Source organism: Xyrauchen texanus, chromosome 27 (assembly GCF_025860055.1).
Source record: "Xyrauchen texanus isolate HMW12.3.18 chromosome 27, RBS_HiC_50CHRs, whole genome shotgun sequence".
NCBI lineage: Eukaryota > Metazoa > Chordata > Actinopteri > Cypriniformes > Catostomidae > Xyrauchen > Xyrauchen texanus.
Genome location: NC_068302.1, coordinates 7,484,011 through 7,505,614, shown reverse-complemented (window position 1 = coordinate 7,505,614; position 21,604 = coordinate 7,484,011). Strand labels below are relative to the sequence as shown.

The following is a 21,604-nucleotide window of genomic DNA, read 5'->3' as shown; positions in this document are numbered from 1 at the left end:
CCATGCTGCTTCAAACGCTCAGTTATTATCCCCGTCCCTAAGAAACCTAAAATCACAGGACTTAATGACTACAGACCTGTCGCCCTGACATCTGTGGTCATGAAGTCATTTGAGAGACTGGTGTTGGCCCACCTGAAGGACATCACTGGACCCTTTCTGGACCCCCTTCAATTTGCTTATCGAGCAAACAGGTCTGTGGATGATGCAGTCAACATCGGTTTCTGGACAGACTGGGGACATACGTAAGGATCCTTTTTGTGGACTTCAGCTCGGCTTTCAACCCAATCATACCAGATATACTCCGGACTAAGTTAAACCAACTCCCTGTTCCCACCTCTACCTGTCAGTGGATTACCAGCTTTCTGATGGACAGGCAGCAGCTTGTGAGGCAGGGAAAATTCACTTCCACCACCTGTACCATCAGCACTGGTGCCCCCCAGGGATGTGTGCTCTCCCCACTACTCTTCTCCCTGTACACCAATGACTGCACCACCAAGGACCCCTCTGTCAGGCTCCTGAAGTTTGCAGACGACACCACTGTCATCGGTCTCATCCGAGATGATGATGAGTCTGCATATAGAAAGGAGGTTGAATGGCTGGCTTTCTGGTGCAGTCAAAACAACCTGGAGCTGAACACGCTCAAAACAGTGGAGATGATTGTGGACTTTAGGAGGAACACCCCAACATTGTCCCCCTCACCATTCTAAACAGCACTGTGGCAGCAGTGGAGTCATTCAGGTTCCTGGGCACTACCATCTCACAGGACCTGAAGTGGGAGATACACATCGACTCCATTGTGAAAAAGGCCCAGCAGAGGTTGTACTTCCTTCACCAGCTGAGGAAGTTCAACCTGCCACCAGTGCTGCTGAAACAGTTCTATTCAGCAGTCATTGAGTCTGTCCTCTGCACTTCAATAACTGTCTGGTTTGGTGCAGCTACGAAATCAGACATCAGAAGACTACAAAGGACAGTTCGGTCTGCTGAGAGGATTATTGGTTGCCCCCTGCCCCCCCTTCAAGAACTATACACTTCCAGAGTGAGGAAAAAGGCTGGTAAAATCACTCTGGACCCCACTCACCCTGCCCACTACCTTTTTGAACTGTTGCCTTCTGGCCGGCGCTTCAGAGCTCTGAACACCAGAACCGTCAGACACCGGAACAGTTTTTCCCTCAGGCCATCCATCTAATGAACAATTAAATTGCCCCATTGAGCAATAATTATGTGCAATACACAGTTTAATTTTAATTTTAATTTATATTATCCAACATATCCACTTCTGCCATTGCTCTGTACATAATATACTGTTTTTTGTTTTTTATATACAGATTGTATTAGATTTGCACTACGTGTGTGTATGTGGGTATGTATGAAGGTGAGTGTATGTACGTATATGTATAATTATTTATTTTGTGTTCTTTTTTGTTTTTAATTACCTATGTCTTGCTGCTGTTTTTGGTATTGTTTGTATTGTTGTTGACTGGAAGCTCCTGTCACCTAGACAAATTCCTTGTATGTGTAAGCATACTTGGCAATAAAGCTGATTCTGATTCTGATTCTGATTCTGAACTACACAGACGTCTTTGACTGTTGTATCTGGCACTGCTTTTAAAAATGTGTCAAGTCACAATTCTGAAAAAGAAAAGCCAGTCGGTTTCATTCAGCTGCTGTTCTTCTCGTTGTTTTGAGTACAAACATGTCATAGGCACATTCTCACACCCATCTGCGCTTTTTTTATTGTTGGCGTATGTAAACATGCACTAGATGGACGTCTTTGACAATCTTGATGCGTTTCTAGAGATGTGCATTTCAGTGCAGGACTGGTACATTTAGTTCAATCTGTGCTTTGCACTACGTATGTGCATCATGTGGAAGGATGGGGCAGGTAAAAACACTTGGACCCAATCGCAAAACAGTAAGTAACAATTCCATTCATGAATATTTCAAATGTCACGACTGTTTGTCAACACCCTGTTGACATTAATGATAAAGTAAAGTGAAAAACGTTGATCGTCTCACATGTCAAGGTCTGGGTATATTAGATGGTGAGCAAACAATCAGTTCTTGTAATCAACGTGTTTTCCCCCCTCCCTTTTTTAATTTGGAATTCCCCATGCACTCTAGGTCCTCGTGGTAGCTTAGTGACTCACCTCAATCCAGGTGGCGGAGGACGAATCTCAGTTGCCTCCGCATCTGAGACCGCCAACCCACGCATCTTATCACGTGGCTTGTTGAGCACTATAACATGGAGACATAGCGCATGTAGAGGCTTCACACTGATCTCGGTGGCATCCATGCATAACTCACCATGCGCCCCAATGAGAACACAAGCGACCACAAGGAGGTTACCCCATGTGACTCTACCCTCCCTAGCAACCGGCCAATTTGTTTGCTTAGGAGACCTGGCTGGAGTCACTCAGCACACCCTGGATTCAAACTCCGTTTTCTTTTACATCACGTGGACGGCCATGTGTGTGCGCCTTTTACCTGGGCAAGGGATGGCACCAGGATGCACTGTGGGAAGACGAAAAGCCGGTGGAGGGAGTGTGATGCTCCGGGCAATGTTCTGCTAAGAAAGCCTGGGTCCGGCCATTCATGTGGACTTCAATTTGACACTTGCCACCTACCTAAACATTGTAGACCAGGTACACCCCTTTATGGCAATGGTATTCTCTGATGTCAGTTGCCTCTTTCAGTAGGATAATACGCCCTGCCACATGGTACACATTGTCCGGGAATGGTTTGAGGAAAATAATGAAGAGTTCAAGGTGTTGCCCTGGACTCCATATTCCCCAGATATCAATCAATCTGTGGGATGTGCTGGACCAGCAAGTCCGATACATGACCACCTCACAACTTACAGGACTTGAAGGATCTGCTGCTTATGTCTTGGTGCCAGATACCATAGGACACCTTCAGGGGTCTTGTAGGGTCCGTGCCTCAGTGGGTCGGCACTGTTTTGACAGAACGTGGAGGACCAACAGCATATTAGGCAGATGGTCATAATGATTTGGCTCATCAGTATACAGCGGGTGAATCTGTTGACATGATGTGTCGAGCGGCTTGAGGCTGTCTACACTGAGCATGTCGACACAAACTTGCTAAACTGTTTATTTGTGTTGTTGGCAGTAGTAACACCAGTGCGAGCAGTGCAAGATGGAACGGGACACCCATTTACTAACTGCACTATGAAATGTGCAATAATGGACACTTCCATGGTAGACATAATTATTAATTATAATGGGTTTTATGGCATTGCAACGCTCCTCTCGATTACGGTGTAGACAGGGTGTGAGTGTTAACAGTTGTGTTGAAATGAACAGTTTAATACATTCAGATGCAATGTGTTGGATGCATGTTATATGTAAACCCTGAAATTTAGTTTTAGAAAATGTTGGCGCTTGCTCTTTTTCTTCCGACTGAATTTCAAATATGGCAGTATTTGAAGGGCTGAGCGATGTAAGCCAATCATAACTGCAGGCATTTACATTGAAATTAAATGAGACGCAGAGGCCAAAACCGAACGTTTCAGACAGAGGGTGGAAACTATAATATAATACCAAATTATGACAAAATTTTTTTACTAACATTATCAGTGGACATCAGGGAAGATGATAAAACTATATAAAAAAAATAGTGTTTCATGACCCCTTTTAAAAGTCGTTAAGTATTGAATGAAATTTGCCCTTGTTATACATGTTGCTATACTTGCATATAAATTAATTATAATGCATTTATAAATGACATATTAGTCATTAATGAACTCCTTTATAATCCCTTAACAAATGTTTACCCCCCCAAAAAACCTTGTGTAATTCTCTCTGATAAAATTATTACATGACCAATGGCAACAGTTGCTAAGGTAGGACTGGTCAAAAATGCTTTTAAGGCGGGGCTTGGCATAGGATCAATTGTTTTGCTGTCCCTAAAGCACATTTCCTTGTAAAATGCTACAAGATTCTGCAAAATACGGAATGTGTCAGAACATCTCTACAACTTCCTCTTTATTCCTTTACTTTAACTATTAAACATATGGTATCATGACATCAACATCAAGTGCATAGTTCCTCCTCTCTTAAGTATTTTCTGAACAGAGCTTTTCAGTGACTCAGATACACTGCCCATCTTGCTTGGGCTTATCTGTGATTGCAAGAGGTTGCCCATTCATCATCTCTTCACGTTCCTCTTGACATTTCAGGGTCTTCAAATAAGGTCAGCTTGCATTGTCTCAGGGAGCTGGCTTACACTCACCCTGCTGAAGGCTGTACCGACCAGAACACAGGCAGTCCTTTGAGGTGTAGCATGTTGACATTGTGTATCCACCTCAGTGCAATAAAGACAAGCCCTGTGACTGTCCGCCAGGCCATTCGAGAAGCGAGTGGAGTTGCTAACATCCTTGTTGCAGCGTGGGGATGGTTGATGGTTCAAATCCTTCTCTCCAGGCACAGAGCTTCCCTTACAAGGGCTGGAACAAATTCGTCTGCGTATGTGAGCAGTGTCCCTGCTCAGAGATTTACGAAAGTTGGGTTTGAATAGCAGGTATACCACTGGGTTGTAGATGGTAGAGGATTTGGCAAATATAGCTGCTACTGCAAAGGCTATAGGTGGGACTTGATTGAGTCTTCCAAATGCAGCCCACATTGCTACAATAGCATAGGGGCTCCATGCTGTCAGAAAACCAGTACACACTGCCACTGAGAGCTATGAAAGGCAAAAGAGAACACATCTATACTCAGAAGAGCATTTATGAAGAACAGAATTAAAGGTAAGCTATTTAGCTAGCTTCTTAAATAAATTAAAAAATTTTCTTTGGTCAACCAGCTTTACCAGAAAGACATTTGTATTTTTTGCTGTTGAACAGCATAGCTGTGCTGGTTCATCAGCTGTACCAACACTTAACCACCACTAACCAGCATTAACCAGCCTGGACCAGCATGAAAATATATGCTAGTCTTAGTCTTTTTAGCAGGGTACTGGTGCTTTAAAAAATCCAAAAAACAATTTGCTGACCTAAGGAACCCATAATATAACAAATATTGTTTTTAATCTCCAAAGATCAATCTAGCCTACCCAAGGACCAATAAAACAAACATTGGTTATTGATAAAAAGGTTATTTGCTTAACTTAAGGTGCCAACTCACCTTTACAATGAGGATATGTGCATTTGTTGTCTTGGTCTGTGGTGAAATGTGTTGCTGTACTGCCTGCCGTGACCCTTGCACTGTGATGAGGATCAGGATGTAGGAGAGGAGAATGATGGCGAGGGGGACAGCGTAACAGAAGAGGAAAAGGCAGATGATGTAGGACATGGACAGAGTATCATGACCAGGTGCATACCTGAGAGTTGAACACAGGACAGGATAATGGTCATAGAGGAAATTCAGGAGAACTGTGTTACAGCTGAATGTAGAGATTATAGTAATCTGGTGAAGAGGGCTGCAATGGGATCTTAATCGAGCATGCCAGACACTATGAATTCAGCAACAGTAGGTCGAAAGTTTTGCTGTTGAAATCAGTCTGTGCTTACTGAAATTTGAACCACTGCTCCCAGTGGCCAAAACTGGAAGTGTAAGCTGTAAATGATGTAATACAGTCAACAGGAATGCATATTTTATTAAGCAAACCCCCAAACCAAAACCTAACCATCTTTTACTCTATTAAAATCAGCAAAGATTTCACATAAAAAACAAGTGCATGCCATACAAATATTTTTACAAATATTTTTACATAAAAAAATATTCACCAGGTGCCATCAAACATCTAGTACTACAGGATTTTGATTATTGATTATGTTAATGATGCACAGGTTTTAGAAAATAGTGTATCAAATTTGATACAGGCGGTGTTATAGGGTTGAGTATTTTTCTTATCAGCTACTTCAACTATTACTTGAGTAAATGTCTGTGAAAGTATCTTTACTTCTCCTTAAGTATGATGAATGGATACCTTATACAAAACTGACAGTTAGAAACCACCCAGAACACCAAAGGAACAATCTAGCCATGACCTAGAAAAGCCTTAGCAATGAATCACAACACCGTAGCATCATGGCAGCAGAATTTGCACGGACAAGCACCAAAGTAAAAATCTAGCTATTTGAGCATTTCCGTTTGGTGTCACTAGTGGCATAGAAATAACACCTTTAGCCTTTAAGGTGACGTATTGGCATGCAGTGGCAGGTTTTCTGAGAATCCTTTAGTGCTTCAATTTTCTATAAACACGCTCTCAGACACTTACCAGTCTATGCAGCATGCTGTGCCATATGGTTCTGGCCCATAGTGGCCCCAATTTGCCAGTGGACCCACGGCAAATACTGTGGCATAGCACCACACGCCCACTATCATCAGACAGGCATGAGAATAGGAGAATTTGTTACCTGGTAAGAGAAAGCAGGGGAATGTCATTGATTTTTCATCACATTCTGATCTTATACTCAATGTTTGGGAATGTTACTTTTGAATTGAACATCTTATTAATGTGTAGAATATTCCTTTACTACTTTCTAGTTACCAACAGTGTTGGGTAAATTACTTCTGAAATTTGGTACTGATTACAAATAAAACAAATAAAGATATAATCAGTAACTGACACTTATTTGCCATTAGTCCCTGAGTACCCCACCCTCCAACGATTCTTTGAAATTTGAGACTGACAAGTAATGTAATCGAAATGTAGTCATGCAATGTAACCCGGACACACACACACAAGATGAGACAGTCACAATGTAAGTCAAAAACTGCTTTTATTGGCAAAGACACGGGAAACTAAATACAATAACCAACCCCCGTGAAACGGATGTGCTGTGGTATTTATAGGGGAAGGTGCAGGTGTAAACAATGAAAGGTGATGAGACGAGTGCAGGTGAAACGAATAAAGGGGTGATAGAGACGAGTGCAGGTGGTCATAATGTTCTGGCCATTGGGAGCGGGCATGTGAGCCTGAAGAGGGAGACCTGCTACGAGCATGAGAGCTCGTAGGAGCAAAATGAGCGTGGAAGCTCGAGGGAGCAAAACGAGCGTGCGAGCTCGAGGGGGCGGAACGAGCGTGGAAGCTCGAGGGGGCGGAACGAGCGTGGAAGCTCGAGGGGGCGGAGCGAGGGAGCGGGGTTCGTGACATGCAATCATTAAAAAAGTAACTGTTATCTGATTATGCACATTTAAAAATTGTATCTACCATAGACCTCCTTACTTGTGAACAGTTGGTTAAAATTAATATAGCGCAACAGTGCCTGCCCACTTGTTCTGCCATCTGGGTTCTGTAAGTATTTTTCCCATTCATTTCTTCCATAGACTTTTCATAAAATCCTTCATTAAAGAATTAAACATAAGGAAAACAAACCAGCTCTGAGGTGAACAACAACATTACTGTTACGAGTGAAGGCAGCAAGGCAGACGAGGAGACTGGATCTAAATGCAAACTTACTTTATTGACAATTAAGAAACACAAAGGAAAACCCTCAATGGGGAAATAAACAGAAAACCGGGAACACAAAGAGAACAACACAGAGAACTCGGGCAGGGAACACATACCAGGCTAACAACATTCAACGATTGACACCGATTGACCAAACAGACAGAGTTTAAATACACTGACAAGGGAAGACAGGAACCAATGAACAACAGAACTCAAAACAAGATAACAAGGTGAATAAACAGAAACCAATGGTAAACTAATGAGGACAGGTGAAAACAATGACAGAGAACACGAACGCTAACAGGGAGACTGGAGCTAAACAAAGGACAAAAGTGAAAACTACGGAAAACAAAAGGGACAAAAAAGGTAAACAAAGGGCAACGGTGAAACAAGACAAGGTATCCCTAACAGAGCCCCCCCTCAAGGATCGGATTCCAGACGATCCGAAATACTACGAAACAAAATACAAAAAAAACACCAGGAGCAGACGGGCAGACCAGGGGGGGCACGAGAGCAAGAAGGCAGTCCAAGGGGGCACAGAGGGCAGGCAGGAAGTCCAAGGGGGAACCAAGGGCAGGCAGGAAGTCCAAGGGGGGCACAAAGGGCAGGCAGGAAATCCAAGGGGGCACAGAGGGCAGGCAGGAAGTCCAAGGGGCACACAGGGTAGGCAGGAAGTCCTAGGGGGGGCACAGAGGGCAGGCAGGGAGTCCAAGGGGGCACACAGGGCAGGCAGGAAGTCCTGGGGGGCACACAGGGCAAGGACAGGTTCAGGTGGTCTGGGAGCTGGCCACAGGGCAAGGGTAGGTTCAGGAGGCCTGGGAGCTGGCCACAGGGCAGGGACCGGTTCAGGAGGCCTGGGAGCTGGCCACAGGGCAGGGACCGGCTCAGGAGGCCTGGGAGCTGGCCACAGGGTGAGGACAGGTTTGGGGGACCTGGGAGGAGGCCACTGGACAGGGGCTGGGTCGGGGGGCCTGGGAAGAGGCCGCAGGACCGGGACTGGGTCAGGAGGCCTGGGAGGAGGCCACAGGACTGGAACAGGGTCAGGAGGCCTGGGGGGAGGCCACAGGATGGGAACAGGGTCAGGAGGCCTGGAAGGAGGCCACAGGACAGGGGCTGGGTCAGGGAGCCTGGGAAGAGGCCACAGGACGGGAACAGGGTCCGGAGGCCTGGGAGGAGGCCACAGGACAGGGACTGGGTCAGGAGGCCTGGGAGGAGGCCACAGGTCAGGAACAGGGTCAGGGGCCCTGGGAGGAGGCCACCGGACAGGGGCAGGTTCAGGGGGCCTGGGAGGAGGCCACAGAATGGGAACAGGGTCAGGAGGCCTGGGAGGAGGCCACAGGACAGGGACTGGGTCAGGAGGCCTGGGAGGAGGCCACAGGACGGGAACAGGGTCAGGAGGCCTGGGAGGAGGCCACAGGACAGGGACTGGGTCAGGGGGCCTGGGAGGAGGCCACAGGACAGGGGCCGGGTTAGGAGGCCTGTGAGGAGGCCACAGGTCAGGAACAGGGTCAGGGGCCCTTGGAGGAGGCCACAGGACAGGGGCTGGGTCAGGAGGCCTGGAAGGCTCGAGAGGCTTGAGAGGCGGAGCCCTAGAAGACTCGAGTGACTTGAGGGGCGGAGCCCTGGGAGGCTCGAGAGGCGGAGTTCTGGAAGACTCGGGAGGCGGAGCTCTGGTAAGCTCGAGAGGAGCCCTGGAAGACTCGGTAGGCAGAGCTCTGGAAAGCTCGGGAGGCTCGGAAGGCAGAGCTCTGGAAAGCTCGGGAGGCAGAGCTCTGGAAAGCTCGGGAGGCTCGGAAGGCGGAGCTCTGTAAAGCTCGGGAGGCGGAGCTCTGGAAAGCTCGGGAGGCTCGGAAGGCAGAGCTCTGGAAAGCTCGGAAGGCAGAGCTCTGGAAAGCTCGGGAGGCTCGGAAGGCGGAGCTCTGGAAAGCTCGGGAGGCTCGGAAGGCGGAGCTCTGGAAAGCTCAGAAGGCGGAGCTCTGGAAAGCTCGGGAGGCGGAGCTCTGGAAAGCTCGGGAGGCTCGGAAGGTGGAGCTCTGGAAAGCTCGGAAGGCGGAGCTCTGGAAAGCTCGGGAGGCTCAGAAGGCGGAGCCCTGGAAAGCTCAGGAGGCTCGGAAGGCGGAGCTCTGGAAAGCTCGGGAGGCGGAGCTCTGGAAAGCTCGGAAGGCGGAGCTCTGGAAAGCTCGGGAGGCTCGGAAGGCGGAGCTCTGGAAAGCTCGGAAGGCGGAGCTCTGGAAAGCTCGGGAGGCTCGGAAGGCGGAGCTCTGGAAAGCTTGGGAGGCGGAGCTCTGGAAAGCTCGGAAGGCGGAGCTCTGGAAAGCTCGGGAGGAGGAGCCCTGGGAGGCTCGAGAGGCGCTGACTCTTGGACGGGCACGACCACTGGCGCTGGCTCAGGGACGGTCGAGGCTACAGGCGCTGGCTCAGTGACATCGGAGGCTACAGGCGCTGGCTCACTGACATCGGAGGCTACAGGCGTTGGCTCACTGTCATCGGAGGCTACAGGCGCTGGCTCACTGACAGTCAAGGGCTCAGGCTCGCTCACTGTGGCTGACGAGGACTCAGGCTCGCTCACAGTGACATGCGTTGGCGCAGACTCGCTCACAGTGACATGCGTAGGCGCAGGCTCGCTCACAGTGACATGCGTAGGCGCTGGCTCGCTCACCGTGACAGGCGTGGGCGCTGGCTCGCTCACCGTGGCAGGCGTGGGCACAGGCTCGAAGACCGGGGCAGGCATGGGCTCTGGCTCGCTGGCCGTGGCAGGCGGAGACTGGGGAGCAGAGGCCCTTCCTCTTCTCCTCCTCCGCCGGGCGGACGAAGCTGGCAACGCTGGCTCGTTGGCCGTGGCAGGCATGGAAAGCCCAGAGGCGGAAACCGGGATCGAGAGACGAATCGTGGCGGAGAGGGGGAGTATCTTCGTGGGAGGAGCGGTAGCATCATCCTCCAGAACGTCCACCGTGAGTGGCGATCCGCTGACTCGCAGGGTCTCCTCCACGAAACTGAAGAGTGTCCAGCCACGCTTCGCCGGCGGCAACAGTTCCCTCAGGGACTCGCTCAAGTTACCCCGGAAGAATACCACCAGAGCGTAGTCGGGGAAGTCAGAGATGTTTGCCAGCTTCAGGAACTCTTGGACGTGGTCCTCCAAAGGGCGGTCCCCCTGCTTGAGGGTAAGGAGCCGGTAATCCGCCGAGTAGGCTGCTAGATCCATATTTGGTGGTCAATCGTTCTGTTACGAGTGAAGGCAGCAAGGCAGACGAGGAGACTGGATCTAAATGCAAACTTACTTTAATGACAATTAAGAAACACAAAGGAAAACCCTCAATGGGGAAATAAACAGAAAACCGGGAACACAAAGAGAACAACACAGAGAACTCGGGCAGGGAACACATACCAGGCTAACAACATTCAACGATTGACACCGATTGACCAAACAGACAGGGTTTAAATACACTGAAAAGGGAAGACAGGAACCAATGAACAACAGAACTCAAAACAAGATAACAAGGTGAATAAACAGAAACCAATGGTAAACTAATGAGGACAGATGCTCTGAAAACAATGACAGAGAACACGAACGCTAACAGGGAGACTGTGGAGCTAAACAAAGGACAAAAGTGAAAACTACGGAAAACAAAAGGGACAAAAAAGGTAAACAAAGGGCAACGGTGAAACAAGACAAGGTATCCCTAACAATTACAGACTTTACTTTTACTTTGTTTTAAGGCAAAAAAAAGTATTTGAAAATCCAACAAAAAGACAAAGGTCCAAGTCTGTGTACTTATCATCTTTCATGAGTGAACAGACAACAATACCTTGAAGCTTTGCGAATGATGTAATCAAATATAAAATTATGGAAATATATAAAACCATTGGTTTTTAGGTTGATGATAATAAGTATAGAAACAGTATATTTTACTTCTATTGCGAATATTCTGATATACACAAATACATATGTAGTTTGAGAGTGCAGGGAGACCGACTCGTTTGCTTCACTGGAGTGGGCAGTTGCTTCCAGGCATATTTTGCGGGCTTTGTTGGCCGCAATGCTCTGATTGGTGAAGCTTTCTCTGCTGGATCATAGATAATTTAGTTGTTCAACTGGATTTCTGCAATTAAAGATGATTTTTAAACAGAGTTGAGATAACGCAGACAGATGGCTTCAACGGAAGCATATATCATCGACGAACAACCTCGTAACTCACTGTAGGTCTGTCTTTAAAGGTATAGCGTTGAAAATTAATTAATCTGAAGAAATGAATGGGAGTTTTACTTTTGGAACCAGACTGTTGGCTCAGAAAAGTGAAGTTAGTTCTCTGAAAAGATTTCGAATAATTTATTTGCACATAACACTTAAACATCCTTTCTGAAATAATTATTTTAGTCCATCTGTTCACCTGCTGTCCGACTCCAAACTCACTCAAGTGCTTTTAAACTGTACCATCTGCATTATCTCCTCTCTCTATATCAGAAGTTGAAACTCAAAAAAGCCTGACATAACTAATGAACTCTAATGAGTTGGATCTGGAGAGTATTGACCAAAATGTTGAATGAAGACTGCCAATTTGAACCTTAATGAAAGCTAGAATATCTAATCAGGATAATAAAAGTCATAAGGTGATAGATTTGATCTTCAGCTGTGTCCCACAATAGATGCATGTGGCTGCATACGATTAATTAAGATACGTAGGTGGGCCACGGAGGAAGATAAATGTATTCTTTGTCAATACCATAGTTTGGGAAGCAGACTTTAAGGCAGCAGACGGAAGACAGAGCGGTGAGATTTGTCAAGCTGGACAAGCCGAAGAGAACGCCACATACGGCATAGCATAAACAGGTTAGCTCTCCAAAAAGCCACCTGAGAGAGAGAGAGACAGACAGAGAATCAATAAAAGTGGTGACTATAATTTTTCTGTATTTAGACTGCAATAGCAACATATCTGAAGGTACATTTATAGTTAGAGGAATTTGCTTGGTGGCAGTCAAGTCGCTAAAAAAAGGTACGCTGACCTAGGCTGACAAATGCTGGTTTAGATAGTCTCCTATCTGGTGCTCAGCTGGTTTAGCTGGTATAAAAGCTGGTCTCCCAGCCTGAAATGTGCCCAAAACCATTCTAAAACCAGCCAAAAGACAAGTTTGACCACCATAGAATGATGCATCATTAGAAATTAAATAGCTAGTAATGACTGTTTCCCGAAATCATTGTAACTGTCACGCATCCAATGTTCGAACTATGTTGGTTCAACAATATAGAGCTGTTGTTAATTACATAATGCAGGGGGTGGAGTAATATCTTCTGCAGTGATCAAATTGATAGCAAATTAAAACAGCTGATTTAAACATAAACCATAAAGCTGATTAATGTGAGAAAACTGCAAAAGATATGAAAGTGATAGTTTCATGCGACAGATGCATTGCACTGCAATAGTGGGGTTTCCTTCAACATCGGACTTCGGGGTTCCTCCGACGCACTTGAGCAAATACGAATATGCGTAGTCTTTACAAACCTGTAACAATGGCACTTATGCGGACACATAAGCCATGTTCTCCGACAGAAAACTTGTGTTAAAGTGTGTTAAAGCACTTTCTCTTAACAGCCTTTAATCCCTTATATGCTGTAAGATAGGCTGCATTCGATTTTACATGAAGTTTCAGAACGCCACTTGCTACAAAACCTTGTTTTCTTAAGTGCATGTAAATGTTGTCAAAGTCTTGACATAATTATATATATACTTTTTTTTTTAACATTACATACTGTATGTTAGCCAGCAGGTGGTGGCAGATGATAATTTTGTGTGTAATATGAGTCAGATATGTGATGTGAAGTGAATCCACATCAGTCGTTTACATACAACAAAGATTTGTTGCTGCAAATCACTTTCAGTGTAAATGTACCTTGAAGTGGCTTATATATATATATATATATATATATATATATATATATATATATATATATATATACCACAAAAGGTGCATTTGTATCAACATTTTAATGCGGCAGAGAGGTGGCATAAAAGTATTTACACAGGAAGAATCAGAGGATGTCTCAATGTTTAGGAACAGTGATGAGGGTGAGTAAATAATGACAGAAGTTTCCTATTTGCGTGAACTACGCTTTCTGCTATACATTTAATCTTTTTTCATTAGTGTTTGCTGGGGTCACAATTCAAATATTTTGTGTTTCAGGTGCATTTGCCTACTTGTGAGCAAAGGCTGATGGAATCGCCAGCGGAAAGAGAGTAGCTGTCATCCCAAGGTCACTAATAGACAAATTTATGACAAAGAACTCAGCCGGCTTCAGAGATGTTCTCTTACGATACGCTACAAGGAGTAGTATTACATTTCCCAAGAGAGACAGAATACCTAAAAAAGAAAGCAATATATTAAGAAACAAGTCATAACCACAAACAGTTTTTCATCCTATTTCTAACACCCTTGTAACTTAAATTTTACTGCTTGTTATTCCTATGAAAGCTTAGCAAAAATTAAAGCTGCTGAAATTTACAATTTCACTTTATGACCTCTGATGTTCTGACCTCAAATCAAGTGATGCTTGGACCACTGCACCACCTGGAAGTGATCGGACCAGTGCGAGTCAGGGCTATCAACTGCTCAGCCAGGGCCAATAGCCTTGTACTTCGAGCCAAGAGACCAAAATCAAACTGCATTCCTACCATCAGGCCAAAAGCCCCACAGCGTTGCCCTAAACCCCGCCCTTAATTCCCCCCCCTGGTGCCAATGTCTCACACCCTGCCCATTTCACAAGCAAGAGGGAAACTCAAGCTGAGGCATCAGAATCTGGAGACTAGCTAGCCCTCAAAATGAACATGGATTTGTAGTTGCAATTCCTTTTTTACTTTTCCCAAACCTGTGCCATTGTGTGCTGGATACACAACTTGGCAAGTTTGGCAACGATACACGTAATCACGTCTTCATTATGCATTTACATTTACATTTATGCATTTGGCAGATGCTTTTATCCAAAGTGACTTACAGTGCACTTATTATATGGACAATCCCCTCTGAGCAACCTGGAGTTAAGTATCTTGTTCAAGGACATAATGGTGGTTGCCGTTGGGATTGAACAAACTGCTAACAAGTTCTGTGCTTTAGCCCAATATGCCACCACCACACTGATCTGACATAGTACATTTTCATCAGCCTAAATATTCATAAGAGCCCTGATTCCATCTACTGACCAGTACTGACAATATTACTTTTTCCATTGAGTTCTTGAGGTAATGTGGTAGCTAGATATGAAAAATTGGGGAATCAGTATCTTTGTGCTGAAACCTCTGATCTGACTCAGCGAAACTCTGCCTTTGACAATGACATCCCCTCAATCCCAAGTTGGCCTTTCTATGACCCAAGATTAATCGGCAGGTCAAAGGCCATTGGCTGTTGGCCCCAAGCAATCCCGGAGGAGGCACGGTGAATCCCTGGAAGTGACAGTGTGAACGCAAATAGCCCTGGAACGCACTAGCATGCCCAAATTTGGCCCGATAGAGGAAACGCGGCTATTGACTGAAAAACATCTTGATGTTAAACATGCAGTAACAGGCACAGGAAATTTGATTTCATGATGGTTAAGTTTATAATAGTTATCAATTACTCACTCTCGATAAACATCTTATTGTTTACGTCCGTTATCACAGGAAAAACTCAAAGTAGTCAAGAAAGACTTTATTTTCTGTATAGTGCTTCAGCTGTCACAGAAAAGAAAAGTAAATTCAAAGCGTGTCTCCTGTTGGAGTCATGCATCAGTGCTGCTCACCCCTCACACACACATATGTGAAACAGGCAATACTCTTTGGATACTTTGTTGGTTCTCTTATGAGAGGTTCTCTCGTATTGCGTAAGCTAGCTTACGCTACAGGAAAGATTCATCTTTTCTGAGATATTGAAGCCAAAAAATTATCCTTAATTTTGTATCCATTGTCAACGCAGTGCGGCAGCTGCAGACCTTGAGCGGGCTAGCTAGCGAGCTCATTGGTTGCTCTGCGGCAACTGCTGCAGCCTATAGACGAGCTTGGGCGAACTCGCATCCAATGAGAGGCGTCCGCGCTCACTGCATCAAAGCCCGCCAAAAGGGCGTGACTAGAGTGCATATAAGCGTAGTTCGTAGGCTGGAACCCTGATTTTCATCTCTTCAGCGAAGCTCTTCGCATCACTGAACCGGAAGCCGCGTCGCCGTTCGAGGGGCATCAAGCAAGCGTGGACAGCGCTCGAAGAAGCCGGCTGTCTTCGCCACCTTCAGCCGTCCTGTGAGCTACGCCATCCGGCGATGTATCCTTTTTAAAAGCAAGCTAGTTCTTAAAGAACTTCACAAAAGAGTACGAGCGTCTTTTTTAAGATGCCTCGCTCCACTTGCGCCTCATGCCACGCTCCTCTCAGCACCGGAGACCGCCACATCATCTGCGCTCTCTGCCTGGGACTGGGGCATGCAGAGCTCGCCCTGCGCCAGGCGGATGCGATCTCTGCGAGGAGCTGCCGATGTCGACCCTGCGGGCTCGACTCGAAGCGCTCAGGACCGAAGCCGCCGCGCCGCCTTCCGTTCAGCCGCGCAGAAAAAAGCGCCGCTCTCAAAGGCTGCCGGAAACAGTGGTAGAAGCGATTGCCTCGCCGGAGCCCATCACCCTCCCCGCCCACCCGGGACGCGCAGTTGCCGCCGAGCGGCTGCTCTGCTGCCATCTCGGACGAAGAAGCGGAGGATAAGGGCTGTTCCATCATGGCTTCGGACAGCGAGGAGTGGTCAGGCTCACACGCCTCCTCCTCGGCCCAGGAATCCAGCAGGACCCATGCCGGAGTCGAAGGGGAACTAACACGCCTCCTCACACAGGCCGTCGACCGCCTCGGGCTCGAGTGGTCACCGCCCCTTGAGCAGGCACCCAACAGACTTGACGGCTGCTTTTCTACAGAGCCGCTCTGTCACAAGGCCAGCAAACACTTCTCTGTATGTAAGTCCCGTGCCCATGACTATGCTTGCGTATCACTTAACAGACGTGACTCTTTCCCCATTCACCTCAATCGGGAAGTCACTCACAGAACAGCCTGTCCATGCTGTCTGCGAGCAGTCCAGCATAAGCACAGTAAGCGCTCACACATTCTGTTCAGCTGCTGTGTGCGGCAATCAGAGCGATTTGGCCACTCACCCTCTAACATTACGCTTCAAAGCGTGGGAAGATATTCCAGGGATATCCGAATGGGTGTTAAGCACAATAAAACAGGGCTATTTGCTACAGTTCGATCGCCGTCCTCCTCGCTTCAGAGCGTGGCTCGAAACTACTGTGAACACGGAAGCAGCGTGCATGCTTCGTTCAGAAATAGCAAACCTTCTGTGCAAAAGGGCCATAGAGAGAGTGCCGCCTCCCCTGAGCGAGTCGGGGTTTTACAGCCGTTATTTTCTTGTCCCCAAGAAAGACGGCGGCCTCAGATATTAGATCTCAGGGTTTTGAACAAAGCGCTTGCAAAAAGACCGTTCAAAATGCTTACAACCAGCAAACTCCTCGCGCATGTGTGCCAGGGGGACTGGTTTATTTCTCTCGATCTGAAAGATGCATACTTTCAGATTCAGATAAATCCCCGTCACAGGCCATTCTTGAGATTCGCCTTCGACGGCCAGGTTTATCAATACACCGTCCTTCCGTTCGGCCTGTCCTTAGCACCCCGTACTTTCACGAAGTGCATGGACACGGCGCTCGCACCCCTGCGGAGTCAGGATTTGCGAATTCTGAACTATTTGGACGATTGGCTGATTTTGGCACAATCACATACGGAGCTTCTGTCTCACAGGACAGTTCTCCTCAGTCATCTGAACAGTTTGGGCCTTGCAGTCAATTGGACCAAGAGCTCACTACAGCCCAGTCAGACAATTTCCTTCCTTGGAATAGAACTAGACTCAGTGGCAATGACGGCTCGCTTATCTAAACAGCGCACGCGCCGTGTGCAGCGACTAGCCGCGTCATTTCAGATGAACAGCCTCACACCTCTGAAGAAGTTTCAGAGAGTGCTAGGCTACATGGCTTCAGCCGCAGCAGTACTTCAACTGGGTTTACTGCGCATGCGCCCGCTTCAGCATTGGCTAAACACCCGCGCGTCTCGCCGTGCTTGGGCCACAGGCCGTCAGCCAATCAGAGTGACTCAGACCTGTATTTCAGCTCTGCAGCCCAGGACAGTGGCCGAGTGGTATCAGCGGGGAGTGATGATGGGAGCTGTATCTCGCCGAAAAGTCATCTCGACAGACGCGTCCAACACGGGTTGGGGTTTTTGACCTATGGTTTGGCTCCTTCACATAAATTGTCTGGAAATGATAGCGGTCGAGTACGCGCTCATGCGCTTCCTCCCGATCATTCAGGGTCACCACGTCCTGGTCCGATCGGACAACAGGTCTGTGGTATCCTATCTAAACCGTCAGGGCGGTGTCAGATCCAGGAACCTCTTCCATCTGACGAAACGCATAATGAGTTGGTCCCAGCGCCACCTGCGCTCGCTGAGGGCGACGCACGTGCCAGGCCACCTGAACGACGGCCCAGACAGACTGTCCAGAGACAATATTCCCCCAGGGGAATGGTCCCTGCACGCTCAAACAGTCCAGACGTTATGGCGCATATTCGGCAGAGCAGAGATAGACCTCTTTGCGTCAGAAGAGAACGCTCACTGCCCAATATTTTTCTCGAAAAGCGAGGACGCGCTGGCCCAGGACTGGCCCAACCGCCTGCTTTACGCCTTCCCTCCCGTCTCACTATTGCCACAGGTAATGCAGAGGATCAGGGAAACGCGCCACTCGGTGCTCCTCATAGCCCCGCACTGGGAGAATTAAACATGGTTCCCGGAACTTACGCGGCTGTCACTGACAGCGCCGTGGCCCATCCCAGTGAGAGCAGATCTCCTCTCACAAGCTCGCGGAACGATCTGGCATCCCCACCCAGAGCGCTGGGCGCTACACGCGTGGGTGATCAACGACTACCCGTCGCTTTGCCAGAAGGAGTAATAAACACCATCATACACGCTAGAGCCCCTCCACGAGAAGACTCTATGCGTCAAAATGGTCTGTGTTTTCAAAATGGTGCACCGACAGAGACCTGGACCCACGGACATGTGGGGTGTCGCCGCTGCTCGTGAATTTACAAGAGCTGCTGGATAAGGGCAGATCCCCATCCACGCTCAAAGTGTACGTGGCGGCCGTCGCGGCGTTCGCTGAACCCCTGCACGGCCAGTCACAGGGTAAAACGAGCTGGTCATCCGCTTCCTCAGGGGAGCTAGAAGGATGAACCCTCCGCGCCCCCCATCGGTTCCTATCTGGGATCTTTCTATAGTTCTCGAAGCTATGAAAGCCCCCCCTTTCGAACCGCTTCAATCCGTGGATGTGAAACACCTCTCACTTAAAACCGTTTTTCTAACTGCCCTATCATCAGTTAAACGGGTGGGAGACCTTCACGCGCTATCTGTCAGCGCTGCGTGTCTTGAGTTTGGACCAAGTGACTCCAAGGTCATTTTAAAGCCTAGACACGGCTACGTCCCCAAGGTGTTCGGTACTCCTTTCAGAGCACAGATCATTTCCTTGTCGGCGCTACCAGCATCTGATAGCGAACGCGACACCAATCTCCTTTGCCCAGTCAGAGCACTGAGATTGTATACTGCGCGCTCCGCATCTTTCAGAAGCTCCGAGCAGCTTTTCGTTTCATTCGGAGGGCGCACCAAAGGTCTCGCCGCCTCAAAACAGACACTGTCCAGATGGATAGTGGACACTATTGCTGCCGCGTACGCGTCAAAAGACCTACCATGCCCGCTAGGCATTAAGGCTCACTCCACTAGAGGCATGGCGTCCTCGTGGGCATGGTCCAGCCCCATTCATATGTGTGGCAGCGGGCTGGGCTTCCCCCTCCACCTTTTTCAGATTTTACAATCTGGAAGTACCCGCTCTGCAGGCTAAACTGCTAGCGGTTTAATACGCTACAGCTCCCCTGGTGAGCTGCATTAATGGGACACAGTCCACACAGACCGGCACCGCCGGTTTGTCTATGTGCTTATGTACTACACACACACTGGCCCGCACTCTTGCCGGCCAAATTTTAATTCCCCACTCACAAGGGCTCCCCCGGGTCCCCCTTAATTCCCTGGGGCTCATGCAGTGGATGCTTGTCGCGCACAGCGTTGACAAAGGGTTCCCGTAGCGTAAGCTAGCTTACGCAATACGAGAGAACCTCTCGTAAGAGAATGAATCGGTTACTAACGTAACCTCGGTTCTCTCTAGATGAGGGAACGAGTATTGCGTAACCGGCTGTGCTCGCGCCACGAGCGATTTTTCGCTTCATTCAATGAAACGAAAGGGTTCCAGCCTACGAACTACGCTTATATGCACTCTAGTCACGCCCTTTTTGGCGGGCTTTGATGCAGTGAGCGCGCGGACGCCTCTCATTGGATGCGAGTTCGCCCAAGCTCGTCTATAGGCTGCAGCAGTTGCCGCAGAGCAAACAATGAGCTCGCTAGCTAGCCCGCTCAAGGTCTGCAGCTGCCGCACTGCGTTGACAATGGATACAAAATTAAGGATAATTTTTTGGCTTCAATATCTCAGAAAAGATTAATCTTTCCCGTAGCGTAAGCTAGCTTATGCAATACTCGTTCCCTCATCTAGAGAGAACCGAGGTTACGTTAGTAACCGATTCGTTTTATGTTATTATGAGGCTAGCAGCTTCAACATTTTCTTTTACTCATGACGGCTGCTGACTCTTCCCATTTTTCAATACTTTCAATGTATTCAATATGTGTACTAATGGTCTGCACTTATATAGCACCTTTTTAAGCCTCAACGGTATTCAAAGCACTTTAAACTGAGATTCATTCACCCATTCACACACACACATTCATACACCAATGGCAGCAGAGCTGCTATGTAAGGTGCTAGCCTGCCATTGGGAGCAACTTGGGGTTCAGTGTCTTGCCCAAGGACACTTCGGCATGTGGAGTCGGGATTCAAACAACCAACCCTGCGATTAGTGGCCGACCCGCTCTACCAACTGAGCCACAACCGCTCCATAAGTAGTTTGAGTCTGGCCAGGGTCATGTCCCAATCGCACTTCTCTCCCTTAACTATCCTGTCTCTCTTGAATATCCTATAAATTAAGCCTAAAAGCCCATAAATTAAAAAATAATAATAATAAAAATGTAAGTGAATGGACTCACAGAATGTTGTATACATGGAACCCATAAAGACGTCATGCTCCTTTGGGATTGTGGAAACAAAATGTGCAGTTTCTGTGGTATTTCCCATCTGCAGAAAAGATAAGACAAGATGTTTAAATGAACAGTGGAAAAGGATGAAACAGAAGCTCTGATCAATCTAAAACACATATTAGCCATTCATGACAGATCTAAGGGTTTTTAGGACTGAATCAAGAGAATTTGTGGTTCAATAAGCTTTTTGGTAAATCCATAACAATTGAGATTAGCAGCTCATCTCTCGGTAAAGAGAGGACAGATAAGCAGCCAGCTTCCCGCTCACAGCTAATGCCAAAACAAAAATGGCCTACTGGATTATGTCATGGAACAAAGTTGTGGCATAGAACAGATCATTGCAGGAGACAAAAATAAAAAAATCAGCTATGAGCACTTTTTGTCCTGTGGACTTAAATTCCATGTAGAACCCATTTTTCACACTTTCAAAAGATTAATTTCTGAACAGCCATTTTTCTGAACTGACAAATGTAATTTCCAACAAATTATGTTTTGTTTGATAACATTATGTGGTAGAAATTACATATGAAATATGTACACTTTTGTTGTGCTAAATACTAAATACACTGAATTACAGTAAGTCATATTTTCTTGATTGGTAATGACACAATAAAAATTCTCTGTTCACAAGTTACGTTTACCTTGATCACATCTCAAATTTCACCTAACCATACTTTTATGGGCTTTTATGAACAAGGCTCTGCTCTGCCTTGCCACGAACCACCCACCCCGGGCCTTGATAAAACCAATCGTCCACCTGGTGCCATTAGCGCAGAGGCTGGGAGCCTTGTTAGCACTTTCCAGCCCATCGCTCATCAGGACGATCCATCTCAGCAACGTGATCCAGTTCCTCAGACAGCCGCCCAGGTTCAGTGGCTTCCTCTCCACTGCGGTGCTAGGCAAGGATGCCTCGGTCCTTTGGGCGGAGGTCGCCACCCTTCTGATGAAGGGAGCGATAGAGACCGTTCCC

At 47.3% G+C, this 21,604-nt stretch overlaps 1 protein-coding gene across 1 annotated transcript in view; it reads right to left on the bottom strand.

The window, feature by feature from the left end:
• Window positions 1-4,200: 4,200 nt before the first annotated feature.
• LOC127621402 (opsin-5-like) overlaps window positions 4,201-21,604 on the bottom strand; it is a 58,030-nt gene continuing 40,626 nt past the window's right edge. The window contains exons 2-7 of the mRNA XM_052094972.1: window positions 20,584-20,671; window positions 13,602-13,764; window positions 12,132-12,259; window positions 6,235-6,373; window positions 5,139-5,334; window positions 4,201-4,698 (exon numbers count right to left, since the gene is read on the bottom strand). Coding sequence (XP_051950932.1) covers window positions 4,201-4,698; window positions 5,139-5,334; window positions 6,235-6,373; window positions 12,132-12,259; window positions 13,602-13,764; window positions 20,584-20,671 — 1,212 coding nt within the window. The remainder of the gene's footprint in view (window positions 4,699-5,138; window positions 5,335-6,234; window positions 6,374-12,131; window positions 12,260-13,601; window positions 13,765-20,583; window positions 20,672-21,604) is intronic.